We start from the raw sequence: 16,858 nt of genomic DNA on the forward strand, positions 1-16,858 counted from the left end.
ATATCCTGGATCCCAACTATAGCCATTACAGTACAGTTAGTAACGGCCATATGTCTTCATGTTTTCACTAATTTAAGCTATTTGTTATCACTGACCTGGTTCATACAACATGACAGCCCACCATGGCTGATCACTCAAGGTAGGTTGTCGTGTTGTGCGAACCTGGCGAGCTTTCTGCAGCCTGGGTTATTTTTCATAAACAAGCCACCCTGAAAACCTATAACTTGTTTTAGGAATGTTGATATCCATGGTGGCTTGTTGTATTATCAGAATCTCACAGGGTGACTTCATTGTAGGTTGTTGTGAGTGGCTACACAGCTGGCCAGCCAGAGCAGCAAAAACTGAGATAGGGACTGAAGCAATGAGTTCTTCTGCAAAGGCACCTGCGATGCATGCTGGAGCGGGTGGGAGGACTGAGGCGGAATGAGGAAGGAAACAAGCCAAGGCAAGCCTGATGGTCTGTTGGGTTAGCACCCCACCTATGGTGGCTTATTTGCAGGGTAGTTTAGCGTGATGTGTACATTCTTCCAATGGCTACAGCAGCCTTCCCCAACCCGTTGGCTTCCAGATGTGTTGGACTAGGACTCCTAGGATGGCAGGGGATGATGGGAGTCCTAGTTCAATACATCTAGAGACCAACGGGTTCGGGAAGGCTGGGGTACAGTATTGATTTGTGCAAGCTTCACGGGCTCTGATGTTTCCTCGTTTCAATATGCAAAGCTATTTCCCAGATTCTATCTGCTTTTCTTCCAAAGCCGTTCTATTGAGCCAATGGGACTATATTCCAAGTTAATGTGTTCTTGATGATAGTGTAACTCTGCACAAATCATAATTAAGTCTGCTGTTTTATTTCTTTTAAATTTAACCAAAACATGAAAACAACTCTCCTTTTCATAAACGGAAAAGCAAAATTAGTCCCCTTTATGTGGTCTTAGACCAGGGGTGTGTGTCTCTAATACAGTGCCTACAGAGACGTCCAGTGGTCCCTGTGAAGCTCTCCAATTCCTGCCCCTTCAAAAATGTATTTTTAATGAAAATCTTGGAAAATATTAGGGTGCCAGGTTCTTGTTCCTGTTCCTGCACCTGATGCAGAGCAGCTGTTGTCAGGCAGCCAGAGAAGGTGCTTCTTCAAATATAGTCCTGCGGTGATTGGAAAAACTACATCTGTAGGATGTTACCCTGATTCAGAGTACTTAGAGTTAGCCTTTCCCCCCCTTTTGGTAGGCAGAGTCTCGAATCATAACCTGAACTTCAAGAGAAACTATTGCTGGAGGAAACAATGGAAAGATTGTTTATCCACAGCATTTCTGTGCAGTAGATTCAGAAAGCTTCCAACGCATTGCATTTTCCTAAGCATGTTTAAAACCATCTTTTCTTTCATTCATTCAAGAAAAACATTGATTTCACTCTGTATTTTGTATTTTTATGTTGCAATTAACAAGTCTTTAACCCAATTAGAATCATGTTATTTTATGAAAACAGCAACAGAATACTGGCACAGTATCAATGAGTTCCTGCAGATGGCTGTAGAACCCTTTGGTTTTATCCCTTTTGCATGCAGTTCAGTCATAGGCTGGATTAGAGAGTTAGTATCTGAGGTGGTCTCAGAAGGATAAAGTGAAATGGCTAGAGTTAACTTCTCTTCGTCTCAAAAGGAATAGAAAAAGCACTTTGGGTAAAAGGGGGATTCAATTTTGTACAAGATGCTAGAATGCTAATTTAGAACACAAAATCATATCTTTTTTTTACAGTTTTTACAGTTTGCTCTAAGTTGTAGCACTGGACGTTTACAATGAGATGAGTGGAACTTATTTCTGTGTAGATACCGTACTTCTTCGATTCTGAGACACCATCGATTGTAAGACGCACACTAATTTCAGTACCACCAACAGAAAAAAAGCTTTGATTCTAAGAAATAATAAACGCACCCATGATTCTAAGACGCATCCTGTTTTTAGAGATGTTTATATGGGGGAAAAAGAGTGTCTTAGAATCGAAGAAATACAGTATGAATAGGATTGCAATGCAAGGATGCTAAATGTGTAGCCATACTGCATCGATCTCTTCCTTAATTATCTTGACAAGGGACATACGCATATACAATTGCACACTGATTATGTGCCTAATTTTGAAAGCAGCCTTGGTTCTTTTACCTTGAAAGCCAGGGTATAAACAAAGAAATTCCTAAAGAGCATATGCCCAAGGTTGGTAAAGATGGCAAAACTCTTATTAACGGTATCATAAGGGTGGAATCCCCTTGAGAGAATTCCATCCGTAAAGGAAGCCTAAAAATCATTTTTAAATAAAACCCCACACACATATCGGTAACAGCTTGCTTTAATAGGAATGCCACTGCATTTTCATTAATGCCAAGCTGTTAAATCTTGGAAGAATGAAAAGGCAGGTTCAGCAATGGGGTTTAGCTTTGTCTTGCCATCCATTCCCTTTCCCAATTCCTCATAGTTTTTCTCTCTTTTTTGAACCTTTTGAAAACTGGAATCTGCAATAAAATGTTGCAATAAAAAGTTTCGACTTCTACAAATCTTGAGTTCCCCCAAGCATGTTGATAACGTCCTCTTGTTTCTCAGTAACTCTTTTCGGCTACATAGCTATGCTAACTTAGCACTTGAGTTTGCTATTAGTATATATGGTATTTCTACCTTTTGGCCGTGTAAGACAAGATACAAAGTATGTGAAATCATGACTTATGCTTTGACTTGTGCTAAGAGGTAATGGGGTGCTTGTGGCAGGATGCCTGTGGAGGGCAAAGCACACATCTTGCCATGGAGTATATACGGATCTCTCCCACTTCTATCCAAAAGCTGAAAATATGGGGGGGAAAGTGCAATTTCTTCTCGCCCTGCTTCTGTGACTCTTGAGAAGACAGTATTCCTTTCTTCACTATTTATAACCTTTATCTAGGTCCCTCCCTTCCTCCTCTAAATGTTTACTCTCCATATGAAACCCATGACACATCTACACCAAGCAGGATGTAGCACTATGAAAGGGGTATGAAAGCGGTATATGGTATGTGTCATGGGCCCCAACAGTTGTCAGTACACTTCAATACCTCTACAAAGCAGTAGTGTGGCTCCTGCCTTTTATATATTGCTTTCATAGTGGAATATCCTACTTGGTGTAGATGAGCCCTAGGAAACCAACATGAAGGATCTGGCACAAGTCTAGTGATTCAGATGTGCTGCTGCTACTGCTGCTACTACTACTACTATTAATAATAATAATGCAAGTTAGGGTTGGACAGTTGATATCGGCATGAAAACTAGATGAATTCTGAAAGCCTCCACAAAATCTAAGTTGTTACTAATTTTGTATATTCTAGAAAAGTCATTTCCAAATAAAAATGCAAATGTATCTATATTATTATTATTATTATTATTATTATTATTATTATTATTATTATTATTTTGCTACAATGAAAACAAGTGAAAAGGAAATTCAGAATCAAAAGCCGGGGTTTGTTCTTGGCTTATGATTCCAGCTTTCTAAGGGAACAATAAGCCAGGGACAAAAGCTGAACAAACCATGGGCACACATTTCCTGATTTGTTTAGCCGCTCCTGCTGGCAGAAGGTGGCAAGTAGAAGTGATCGGGCCGTGTACACCAGCATGCTTGGTACTTCCCAGTAAGCCAGAATTCTTCAGAAGTTTGGCTTATTGCTACATGTGAACTGGCAGTGGCCCCATTCAGAAGACACCTTAAACCATGGCTTTAACCACGGTGGTTAAGCCAGAAAGCCTTATTCACCATGGTTAAAGTCATGGTTTAAGGTGTCTTCTGAACATGGCCTGGCTTTTTTGCTTAACAACTGTGGTTAAAGCCGTGGTTTAAGGTGTCTTCCAAATGGGGCCAGTGTCATTTTCAAGTTGTGGTTAAGCAAAAATGGAACTGAAAACATTTGAACTCCTCCAGGTGGCCTCACCAGAGAGTGAGGGGGAAGAGGAAGAATATACACACAAGGCTCATTATGGCTTATTGTCATCTCACTAAACTATGGCTTAGCATGAGGTTCAAACCAGGCCATTCTCAATACTTTGGATGCTTTAAAAAGTGACTAAGCTCTCCGAGTGTAAGTTTGCAGATTGGACGTCTAAACAAGAAAAAGAAAAAGAAAAGAAAAAAGTTTTAAATGTTCATTGCTGTTTAAAAACAACCTATTCTGTGAATTTTTATGCTGTCCTGTTTTGTACAGATCTTACAAAATGCATACATACCTTGTGATGTATTGCTCTTTCTTTTCAAGACAGTAGTCTACTTTAAATTATGTTTTTAAACCCAATACGAAGGGCTTAAAACATAATTTAAAAGGATACTTATCTTGAAAAGAAGGAATGGTGATAGATCAAAAGATATGTATTTCTTTTCACCCTTCTGCCACATTATATTCACCTATTCAGGTCGCCTGTATCAAGAGTAATGTAAAAAAACACAAAACAAAAGGAGAAAAATCAAAGAAGGTATAAAAACCATGAGAGCAGTGAAGATTTGTCATTCGCAGGTGCAAAAACACAGGAAGGGAAATTAAAATGGTTAAAAACAGAGAGGGCTGATATAGAACAAGTTCCTTGAAATGCAGCGTTGTCTAGTTATATTATCCTATAATTCTAAAATTACTGATGCAAAAATAGACACTCTTCCACATGTTATATGTGTGCAGCCCATATGATGATATACTGTGCCCTTCTACTGCCATTCACATAATGGATTTCTGCTCACAGAGTAACTCGGAGGCAGCCACCACAACTGCTTGAATTGAAAAGTAGAAAATACACAATTTATTCTAAGGATATAACCAGACCACAGCTCTCTGCACTCATTTTAGGTGCTATATTACAAAACTAGGAACGTGGGAAGTGTCTTGGGAATGGCAGGTAGCTTTTTACCTGGGAACACCGTGACACTCACAGTGGTAACTTGAAATCAACCCCAAACAGAGCCCATGCCCACGCTCAGCTTATGTCACCTCCTTGTCAGCAGTGTAAACCAACACAACTGCCTAGTGCTTGCTGTTTCACGTGCCAAATATTTTTTATTACAAAAGCAGGAAATATACCTTGTCCTAGCTTGGTTGAGTCTCACACACCTTCTTCCATGTTGTGCCTACAGAGTTATTATTATTATTATTATTATTATTATTATTATTATTATTATTATATTTATTTGTATCCCGCCTTTTGCCCAATGCTGGGCCTCAAGGCGGCCTTACAAAGTTTAAAATATACATGGGGGGGGAGGGAAACAAAACCATAAACAATTAAAAAATACACAACAAAATTATAAAACATTAACATAGATGGAGGGCTGGATTATTCTCCAAAGGCCTGCTTGAACAAAAAAGTTTTAGCCTGCTTCCGAAAGCCCATCAAGGAGGGAGCCAGCCTAGCTTCCCCAGGAAGAGAGTTCCAGAGCACCGGAGCAGCCAACGAGAAGGCCCTCTGCCATGTTCCCACCAAACGTGCCTGTGAAGAAGGTGGGACTAAAAGAAGGGCCTCGCCAGAAGATCTCAAAGCACGGGCAGGCTCATAAGGGAGAATACGTTCCTTCAAATAACCTGGACCTGAACCATATAGAGCTTTATAGGTCATAACCAGCACTTTGAATTGTGCTCGGAAACAGACTGGAAGCCAGTGGAGCTGTTTTAACAGGGGAGTTGTCTGCTCCCTGTAACCAGCCCCGGTCAACAATCTGGCTGCAGCTCTTTGAACCAGCTGGAGTTTCCGAACACTCTTCAAAGGCAGCCCCACGTAGAGCGCGTTACAGTAATCCAATCGGGATGTAACTAAGGCATGTGTCACCGTGGCCAGGTCCGACATCTCTAGGAACGGGCGCAGCTGGTGCACTAGCTTTAACTGTGCAAATGAACTCCTGGCCACCGCCGAAACCTGGGTATCCAGGCTCAGGGCTGAATCCAGAAGCACACCCAAGCTGCGGACCTGCGTCTTCAGGGGGAGTGTAACCCCATCCAACACAAGCTGAATCCCTATTCCCTGATCTGCCTTTCGACTGAGTTACATGCTGCTGTGGACCTCTGTACTAGCTATATTATGAACAGAAATCTGATTTGAAACAATTTAATAATATTCCAGATGGGCTGTCTACAAACCATTTCTTTAAGCAGTCTTGGGCTCCTTCTGAATTTTCTGAGACTCTTCACATTCTATGCTCACGGAGAAAATTTAGAAACACGATGCTTCTTTTAAAAGATCAGAAACCACCACCACCCCACACACACACACAGATGTTAAAATTTCATGTCTTACTTCTTTGACTGTTCAGTCAAATCAAATGTCACAAATCTCATGTATCTTTCATAGCAAAGTTTAGAGCATTGTTGTCTGACAGTTCCAGTGTGGAATGCTAGTTGCAGTTCTAATGTCTACAGATGTAGTTTTGACAGCTGCTATCTTGGCAAACTGTACATAATTTTCTATGTGTGGGGGTTAGAAACTGGAGAGAGCATGAAATTCTTTATTCAGGCTGCATACTAGGACCAAATGCTTTCCCTTACATCCAAATCTATCCAAACCTACTTAGCGAGGAATGACAGTGACTAGTTGCTTAAGTTCACAGATTTTATAGAAGCCACAAGAGCTGACACCAGTGGCTTCAAGTAATCTCTGAGGGACACACGGATGTAAATGTTGAAGCATAGTAATTACAAAGATCAATTATTAGGACTAGATACTTAGGGGAATGTTGCATGCTATTTCTCTTTGCTTTATATTACAAAATGAAAGCAGGGACTCAGCTGGCTGCTCCCCAAATGCTGGCCAAGTCCCTCTCTTCATGTTGAGAGCGTTGCTGACCTCCGTGCTTGTCTCAGCACAGGAAAAAAAGGCAAAGCAGGCAGGGCTGGTATGACATACGGAAGGAACCCTTCTGTATGTCATACAAAATAGTACATTTTCATATAACTTAAACTGTTCCTTCTTCATAGCCTCAGAAAATTCAGACCAGGTTTTTTTACAAATATTATTAAAACTTTACGCAATTACAAAAATATGCCCCCTCAAATCAGCTGGGCTACTTGAAAAACAACTCAGATTTGTTCAAAACAATAATTACACTGCACTGGGTAGTGAAGTTGGTGGCTGGGCTGTCATGTTTGGAAGGAGGAAACCCAAGATTAATTCATATTCCTCTATGAGGGTCACGGGGTGACCTTGGGCAAGCGTCTCATCTTAACCTGCCCCACAGTGCACTGAAGCTAGAATGCTACACTGAGCTCCCTGGCAGAACTGTGGGGCTCAAATGTAAATCAGATATCAATAAATGATTCACCTAGCAATTTCCAACTGTGTTGCTATGTGAGAGACTCTCTAACTTACTTTTCTCTCTTCCAGCCCTTGTTAGGACCATGCAGAATAACCCATATTGAATTATGGATAAAGAAAACCACTGTTTCTAAAATCAATGCAGAATATACATGTGTGCTTATTTGGAACTGCGCAGGCGTAATCAGAACTTCATAATGAATTCAACTATTGGCTTGCTTAGTTTTGAAGTCTTTCCTCAGGCTGCTATAACAATGACATCATCAGAGTAACACACACCGCAACATCTGCTTTCACACTAGTGAGAATGTGATTGTATTAACCAACAAGAGCTATGACCATTCCTTTTTTAAATTCAATGCTAAACAGATGTGATAGAACAATTCAGCCCTGTCAAACTCCTTTCATATAATGCCAGTATGTTAAGATTGGGGCTTTAATAGTGACACATTTGTTTTATATGGAATAGTAACATAATGTGACTATGAAAAAGGGAAAAAAATGCATTTCTCTTGCCAGTAGGCTCTCTCATCTCCATGCACAGTACTCTAACACCTCCTAGCTGTTCCAAATCTTACTCAGACTCAGAGGCTGTTAGAGCTTTACCTGCAATAAAAAGGTTACAATTTTTTAAGAACAAAAACTTGCTGGGAAATGAAGTCCCATTGTACAGTTATTCTAAATGCGTTACACCACCTTGCCTCCAGAGACTCATGAACTTTATGCCAACCAAAAAGACTTAAAAAATATCTGTATTAGAGTCTTACTGTCCTCAGAAAGGATAATGCATTGTTTTTACTTGCTTCTAATTAGTAATTTAAGCATATGTTCAGCATTTAACTCTAAATGTTTGCCTTTTCCCCAAGCTCTAAGACAGCTGTCCAAGATGTGAATGCCAGAAAGCATTTAAATATCAACATCTGTTGAATTATGTTAATGCAATGTAATATAATTGGGCATGAGTTGGAATTGATCAAAAGTATATGAATTAGACAAAGGCAAATCTAAACCAATATTTTGTTTCGCAAACAAGTCAAAGGTAACAAAAATCTGTTTGTTAATACACGAACATGATCAGAGGACAATGTTCAGGACACCCAAGTCCAAAAATTATGATAATATTGAGAAATAGCAATTATAAAACGGAATAAACCATAAATCATTCTTGTAAAAATCATCTTCTAACACTAACGTTTTGTTAGCTTTGGCTTAGGACTTGAATTGTTTTGAGCAGCAGCTTGTCATATAAAACTGTAATTAAAAACAAGTATTATTGCATGCTGAGGAACAACTGAGAACAGGGGCGCGTGGTTCAGACATTAGCAGGATAGAAAGTTATTTCAGGATACCATAGTCCTATTGCCTCAGTCCTCCTGAGAAAACTAAAATCAGAATTTTGTATTATATAAACTGCTGTGGAGACTGTAGTATTTGATTCTGCTTCTAATCCTTCCTTGAAGGCGAAATAACCTTTTTAATGGATTTCTTAAATTAGAGTTTCTTAAGTTTCTGGAACGCAGAAGCTTACAGAAAGGAGCTTCACTGACATGACCTATTCCGGAAGCAACCATTTTGACTTGTTTCTGGGGCTTCTTTAGGAAGTGCTATCTTCCTGTTATGCTGGGGGTTGATCCCTTAGGTACAATAGAATAAGCAGAGCAGAGGATACTGCCCATAAGGTTCATACTGAATATTTTTTTTTAAAATAAACTTTTTATAATACTGATTTAGAAAATTATCTTTATCCTGAGAAACTATTTTTTTGTAGAAAAATCTATGCCAGATGCCTAGCAACCTATTATTAAAAATATTAAAGTGTTTAAAAATACCCTAATAATAACCATGAAAAAATGAAAGAAAATGAAAGGAAAAGCTACAAAAGTTTCACAGCCAACTTGTGCAAAAGGAGCAACTTCACATCTCAGTGACTTCAGCAGAAAAAAAGGCACGTGGTATGTATAACAAATGTTCAGCATAACTCACTGGAAACAAACAACTGCTCAGAGTTTGCAGACTTTGAAGTCTATGAAATACTACCATGATAATTAAAAAGCTGCACAAATTTTCTAACCTTGAGTGCTATGGGTGTGTAGTTCTCTGCTTCTCTTTGCACAGTCACCTCTCCTTCTTTGCAAGAACTTTAAATAAATAAAAACCTACTAAAGTAATTACAACAGCAAACCTGCAGCAAAGCAGTTGAGGTAGTATCGCCTATGGGCAGTATCTAACGAAGACTGGATTCACACAACACAATAACCCACACTTACAGATCCAACCCAACAACAAACAATGGGTTCCTAAGGACTGTATCCAATTAGAACTTTCCACTAATAGAATAGCTTCTGTTAGCAGAACAAGGTGTGTGTGTGGGAAGCAATTCCGCCTTCCTCTGCAGCTCCTGACCCCCAATTGGGGGAGCATGGGGGTTGCAAGAGGAGGAGCGGGAAGGAAAATTCTCTCACATGTGCAGAAGTACTCAACCAAGATTGGGATCGTGCTTGTAGCTACCTAAAAGCTGGTTATTTTGTTCAGTCCCTGTTAGAATCCTGAAACTTGCTATTTGTTATTGCTTTTTAAAAACACATTTTTTTATCTGTAGGGATTGAATGACTCTTTTGGCCTGTATGCTACTGCCCCCATGGGGTTAAGCTACTGAAGGTTGGAGAAGGAAAGATGAAAGAGGCAGTATTTTTCTCTGGCGCTCCAGCATGACTGTATCCATCCCCACCCCACCTCTGTCTCCACACCAACCAAGCGACTAGTACCTCATGATTTGGTTGGCCATACATAAAGAAGAGAGGACTCTGAAAAAAAATCTGGGTTTCCGAGGTGGGGACCTTTTGGGTTTCTTTAGAAAATAATTGAAAAATTGAACAATTTTGGTTTATGAAATATTTTATTTTAGAAGGATGAATAACGCTGCTATCTTTCCGGCGCCAGGTTAAGACTTTCCTCTTTGCCCAGGCATATGGCGGCACATCTTAATCACCCACATGTTTAGTTTTTAACAGCTTTTAATGTTTTATGTGTGTGTGTTCTGTGTTTTAGAATTTTAAATTTTGTACACTTGTTTTTATCTCAATTTTAGAATTTCTGTAAACCGCCCAGAGAGCCCTGGCTATGGGAGTGGTATATAAGTGCAATTAAATAAATAAATAAATAAATAAATAAATAAAGTGTTTGAGATGAGGTGTTAATATATTGCTACCCAGCCTTTACTCTTACAAAAAGATTTCAAAAAACCTATGTAATAGACTAGACTAGAAACAGAATATTTCTGGAGATTATGAAGCCATGGGGAAAACATTTTAAATACTCTTAAGATTTCCATGGTTATTTTTTCCATCCTTCATTAAAATGCTTGATCAAATGTATCTTTTCTCAAAGTCACGGTCAGTTTCCCAAAATGTGACTAGAGTTACCATATCATAGTATGCAAAGAAAATGTGCATTCTCAACAGTTTGGGTTTTGTTCTCTACAGTCCTGTGTTTCTGGGCTTTTTCTGGGCTGTAGCAGTCAATGAATATATTGCATATGATGAAAAAATATGTGAGTAACCTCATCTACGTTCTTTTAAAAAAATACCAAAGGACTTTGGGTCTACCACAGTTTTTAATAAAGCTCCAAATTAGACCTCAGCATTAGGGAATGCTGCCTCAGCTAAAAAACCTTTAACTGCTGCCACCAATACAAGCCCCCTATACCTACTTTTTAAGTCCTAAAAGAAATGTAGTAGTTTGGTTTCTATGGTATAGGTATAGGATTTACATAGCATTAGAAATAACCTTTCAAAATGAACAAAATTAACTTGTATATTCAGGGGATTGTTTACAAAAAGGGGTAAGATGCCACTCTTCAAATAATATTTTGAGATTGCTTAAAGTTCCCTAAACTAAATATGCTTGGTTACCCTTCCTAATAGGTAAGAGTCTTCCCTAGCTAAATAAGCTCTCAATAGCTTTTCCTTCAGACCAGGTGTCACTAAACTCCATCCCAATTCCTCACAAACAAGAATGGATGCTATATATCAGTCATCCTCTTCCTCCAGCTCTTCCTGCTTCTTCTGGCTACTAGGATGATTCAGATGTCAGACATAAAAGAGGAACCAAACATATTATGTATAACTTGATTTGTTCACAAAATTATCGTGTTCACTATATTAAATTTAAAAGTATTGGCCTATTCAGACAAAAATTACAAATGTATTAACTTGACTTTAAATGTTCTTAATGTTATAATGATAATTTTATGAGCAAATCAAGTTATACACTAAAACATAAGTAATTTCCCTCAAATCTACATTCCCCCCCAAGTTAAAACATCCCGGCGTATCGCTATTAGGGTATGATTTGTTCATGTTGTATACAATCAGTGTTCACCTCTTTGGTGCTGTCATTATTTTCCACAAAAGCCACATTAAACAATTATAGTTCTGGTAATTAACCAGTAAGTGTAATGCACAGTTTTCCTACCCCAATCTATTAACAGCTGCTCAAAAAATGTAGTAATTAATGGTTTCATTTATTTTTGGCAAACCTGCAACGCGACAAATAATTTTCTATCTACTGCAAATTAGGACTGCTTCCCAAACAACAGATGACGTGGTGGGAAAAAGGGAGCAGGCATAACACTTGCACATCTTTGCCTCTTTAGAAGATCAAATAAAGAGCAGCTGTAATTCTATTTGTCACATCTGTGTAACAAAATATAGTCATCTGTATCATCAGAAGAAAATGAACATGCTCTGTTCAGACGGAAAGAGATTTCGCACCAACCTGATGGGAAAAGGCTTGCTACAGGCATAATGGAAGTTTTTGTTCTCAGCTCTCCCACTGGTATCTCTCCAACCCCCCTCCCAATTTTCAATTACCTGTAGTTATTAGTTACTGTTAATACCAAAATTAAAGATAATCACATAAATATACAAGTATAATTTAGTCCAGATATCATCAAAATAGTCCTGAGATCAACTAGGCTAGTCGTGTTAAAAGAAAATGAGAAAGTGAAAAACCCTGTTACAGATTAAAAATTTAAATTAATCCCTCATTTTACTTCAATATCCACACAATCTGCCCCTTGCAGCACTTTTCAGATCATCCTGAGAGCAATATTTTGGAAAAGTCAACTGTATTATTTGGTAATGGATTCACTAGCCATGAAATCCATGTCTTCATTTTTCTGTCAGCCCCTCGATTTGCACTGCAACACTCATTTCTAATATTGTGAACGACAAAAACAAAGGCAGGGCAGAATTACACTTGGGATGCTTGAGAAAAAATGTGATAAGCAGAAGAATTGGCTTTCAATTTGTGGGAGGGCAAGGGCTCATTTTAAACCCTGGTTGTGATGCTTACAGATTAGACGACATGTATCCCAATTGTGAAAATCATATCAACATAACAATAAATGGAATCTAAGGAGTATTGTTCTGATGTGTATGTATATGTATATATTATATACATACATGCACAAACATACATTAAAGAAAAGAAAGGTGTTCTTATTCAATGCATCAAAATATCCACTGTGTATTTTATTTTACATGCACTATTCTGCCTCTTCCAGTAATGAGATTCCTAAAACATATCCATTGATATCTGTGCCCAATTGAGGTACACTTTCGGATCCTAGTTAAGAACTCCAGTGACAGAGAGGCAGTAACAGGGGCCATTTTGATCAGCCTTTAGTAAGATGAGTCCTGATTACCCAGACACAAAGACATTCACTCTCTTACTGAATCCATAGCAGTAGTTGAGCTACTAGGTAAAATATTGGCTTGGAATCTAAACGTCACTTAAAATGTAAACTGCACTGCAAATTAAGCTCACCTGCTTGCTATTTTCACGGAAATGTTTTTCTTGTGTCCTCTCTCTGATCGGTTGTCCCGGAGGAGTTGAAGCTACACAAAACATTCAGGAATTATATAAAAATTAAGCCAGTGTTTACATTTTCAGAAATAATTACTTCTAAGACTTTTCATGCTTTTGTGCTACATTTCCTTAAAAGGGCCTGGCAGTCCTGAAGTACATAATGTATCTGTTGAGTTGGCAATACAGTGAAACTTCACCTTGAATTCAGATCTTTCCTTATTTACCTGTTATTCTATTCTCATATGCTTCCCTCTGCAGATCAAGCCCTGTACAGTAGTAACATTTTAGCTGTGTGTAGATGCAATGGTATGCCAGAATTGCAGAGAATCCTGGCTTACTGTGAATGAGCTGCGTGACAGTAAATGCAGCCTGTTTGCTGCTGCTTGGCTACTCCCGCCAGCAGGAGGGGGTAAACTAACAAAGCTTACTATGTTGTCTGAATTGGGGCTTCTGGTGTGTTGCTTCCCTTACAAGCCAGAATCGCAAACCAGAGTTTCTTCTTGGTTTACAGTTCTTGGCTGTTTGGGATGAGGAGTCAGGGTTTGGATTGACATGTTAAGCTATTAATTCCTGGCTAGTTTAGTGCACAGGTAGGCAACCTGGTGCCTCCCATCAGCCCCAGCCAACATGTCCAATTATCAGGGATGATGGGAGTTGTAGTCCAAAACATCTGAAAGGCCCAGGTCAGTATATCAAAACAGTATACTATCATATCAAATCAGTTATTATTTAATTTTCACTTATTTATTTAAACATTTTAACTTGCCCCTCATCCTTGAGGATTAAAATAATACAATAGAAACACACAATCATCGTTAAAGCATAGAAGGCAGCAAGTACAATAAAACAGACAAAAGCCAGTCAATTAAAATGTCTGGTTAAAGGAAAAGGTTTTGAGTTGGCAACAAAACAGTTGCAATGATTCGCACCTTCATGGGGAGGGTATTCTATAATCAAGGCACTGTAGCCGAAAAAGTTCTCTCCTTTTCTGACACATAATGTGCCCAAGGAACTGGGAGAAAAGTCTCCTTGGATGATTTTAAGTTGTTGACATTCCGACTTTGACTTACTATGCTGCACAGTTCAGCTACATATTAGTAGTGAACTATTAGTCATCTGAATTTAAAAAGGTTTAAATATTTTTTATGAGAACAATAAAAATAATTCTCCTCCCCTCCTCATTCAGATATTAATTTGAATAGAAGATTTTAAAAACAGCATCGAAACTTCATAACTAAGATCACAACCCTAAAGTTTGGAGGGGTTTAAGATGGCAAGTTGATGCCCTTCCACTGGCCTCTACCAGCAGAGAGGAGACCTGCTGGTAATGGTGGGCGGTTCTGCTGGGCAGAGGTTCACATTGCACTTAGGCAGGCAGAAAGTGTCCACCAGCAGATCTCTCACCAGCAGGCAGAAAGCTCTGAAAAGGGGTGTTCCATGGGTAGAGAGGAGCTGGATTTGGATCCATGGATCTAAGAATATCAGAGAAATTCGCAATAGATCAAAATGACACTGAATTTCAATGGAACCACAGAAGATCGGCATTTCAGAATTGCGTGAATTCTGTGGACTTGTGGACTGATTTTTTTTCAACTTTTCAGAATTGTATGCAATTTTGATCATATAAAACTATGGAAACTACGTAAAAATATAGCAACGCATTTGCCATTACACTGTTGCACCGAGTCCTGCTCCATCTATCCAACTTCTGAACACCCTGTTCGTTAAAACTGAATTTGCAGTCCAATTTATGACTTTGAAGCATGACTTAAATGCATTAATTATCCCCATCTAGGATGATGTAAAATTTCCAGCAAAACAAAGAAAAGAACCATTAAATTAATTCAACATTGGTGATGTAGCTGTGTTCCCAGCTTTAGAAACGCAATTGAACTATACGTTTCAGTTTTGAGTTGATAGTTGAGTAGATAGCCCATGACAGTCAGTCAGACACTTGAAATCCAGCCCTGTCCACCAGTACTATGAGGAAACCTCAGAGTCATTTATATTAAAATGCTTGCCTGAGGCTTTACTTTTGTTTATGTCTCTGTTTATATCTCCATTTATCTAGCTGACTGAACATATCTATGCTTACAAATCCAAAGGAAAAAAGATCAATCATGTTATTATATAACATAGATTCCTTTAGCAATTATCTTGCAGTTCTAGTTTGTTAAACTGTAAATAGCCTTGTAATTTACAGCTTCTCTGCTCACCTGGGGGAAATGGCAAGAATCAAGCATGCTGAAGCTAAGCAAGTCTTGCTCTGGTCAGTGCCTGGATGGGAGACCACTTGCAAACTACGTGTGCATGTTTGAGCTTCATGGAGGAAAAGCAGGATAAAACTGCAGTAAAACCAAAACTAAATAATCATTGCTGCTTTAAAAACTCCCAAGTGGGAGTACTCCCAAGTACTCAGAAGCATGGAGGAGGAAAATGAGGAGTAATTTGATACACACTTGCATTTCTTGGGAACAATGGGTTAAGGTGCGCAGGGAGCTGACATTTCTCCCTGTTCTATGGTCAAAATGTAGAAGCCTCCAGAAGATAGAATACAGGAAAAGCCCTGCTGGATCAGACCAAAAGGCAATCTATTCTGAGATCCTGTACCTCAGTGGCCAACCACATGCCAATGAGAAACCTACAAGGAGACACAGGCAATAGCCTTCTCCTGTTGTTGAGAACCCTAACCTCCATGAATTCGTCTAATCCCCTTTGAAAACCATCTACGTAGGTATCCCCTCTCCCACTAAATCCTGTGGAAGTGAATTCCATAGTTTTAACTATGCGCTCTCTGAAGAAGCATTTCTTTTTATCTGTTCTGAATCTCTCACCATTTAGCTTTATTGGATGACCCTGGACTCTAGAAATGGGAGAGAGGAATTAAAACTTCTCTCTGCATACCTTTTCTATACCATATATAATTTTATACACCTCTGTCATGCCCCCCCTTTCTTACCTTTTCTAAACTAAATAAAGAGACTATGCAGAGAGAGCCTTGCTCCCTCTCCATATGTTCTTTGAACACATGGAGTATAATGTCTGAAGGAGGTCTTTGTGGAACACACGTAGGAGCTTTGGTATGTACCCATTTATTTATTTATTACAATTATATATTGCCCCATAGCTGAAGCTCTCTGGGCGGTTTACAAAAGGTAAAAACAATGAACATTAAAAACAAATATACAAAAATTTAAAAGCATAAAAACAGCAATATCCATTTAAATCAGCTATTCTGGGGTCAGTTAAAAAACTCAGCATATGTTGTTAACTGTCTTGCTCATATGACTCTCCTCATTTACTGCATATCCTTGGAGTGTATGTGGATACTGATGGTTGCTGGGAGTTCACTGCCACACCCAGGCAGCTTTTGTATTGGGCTAGATGTTGTTAAATATTTTCAGTAGCTTTTAGTAAAAATCCAGGAGACATTTTGCTCCTTATTTCACAAACTGGTGCCCCTGTTGCTCCAGACAAGCGACAGTTAAATTCTTTCAAATATATGAAATAAACTGTTCTTGATCAAAGTAGTTCTTACCTGGCTATGTTCCTTCCTAGCCCCAGGGCTAAACCAATGGCTATGGGAGGGAAAAAAAAGGTTTAGTAACATAGTTAGCTGAAGCACGAGCTGTCATATGACCAGCCTGTGCGTGCTCTCGGGTATTTTATTGTCCACTAGAAAAGTGTAGCCTTTG

The 16,858-nt window shown here is 38.9% G+C and overlaps 1 protein-coding gene across 3 annotated transcripts in view; it reads right to left on the reverse strand.

Annotated features, from left to right (window-relative positions):
• The window catches only part of GPATCH2 (G-patch domain containing 2), a 122,087-nt gene that overhangs the window by 29,279 nt on the left and 75,950 nt on the right, over positions 1-16,858 (reverse strand). The window contains exons 7-8 of one of the 3 annotated variants that reach the window (XM_063124072.1): positions 16,702-16,741; positions 13,122-13,192 (exon numbers count right to left, since the gene is read on the reverse strand). The exons of the other annotated variants lie outside the window; for them this stretch is intronic. Coding sequence (XP_062980142.1) covers positions 13,122-13,192; positions 16,702-16,741 — 111 coding nt within the window. The remainder of the gene's footprint in view (positions 1-13,121; positions 13,193-16,701; positions 16,742-16,858) is intronic. 3 annotated transcript variants of the gene reach the window in all.

Source organism: Elgaria multicarinata, chromosome 4 (genome assembly GCF_023053635.1).
Source record: "Elgaria multicarinata webbii isolate HBS135686 ecotype San Diego chromosome 4, rElgMul1.1.pri, whole genome shotgun sequence".
Lineage (NCBI taxonomy): Eukaryota > Metazoa > Chordata > Lepidosauria > Squamata > Anguidae > Elgaria > Elgaria multicarinata.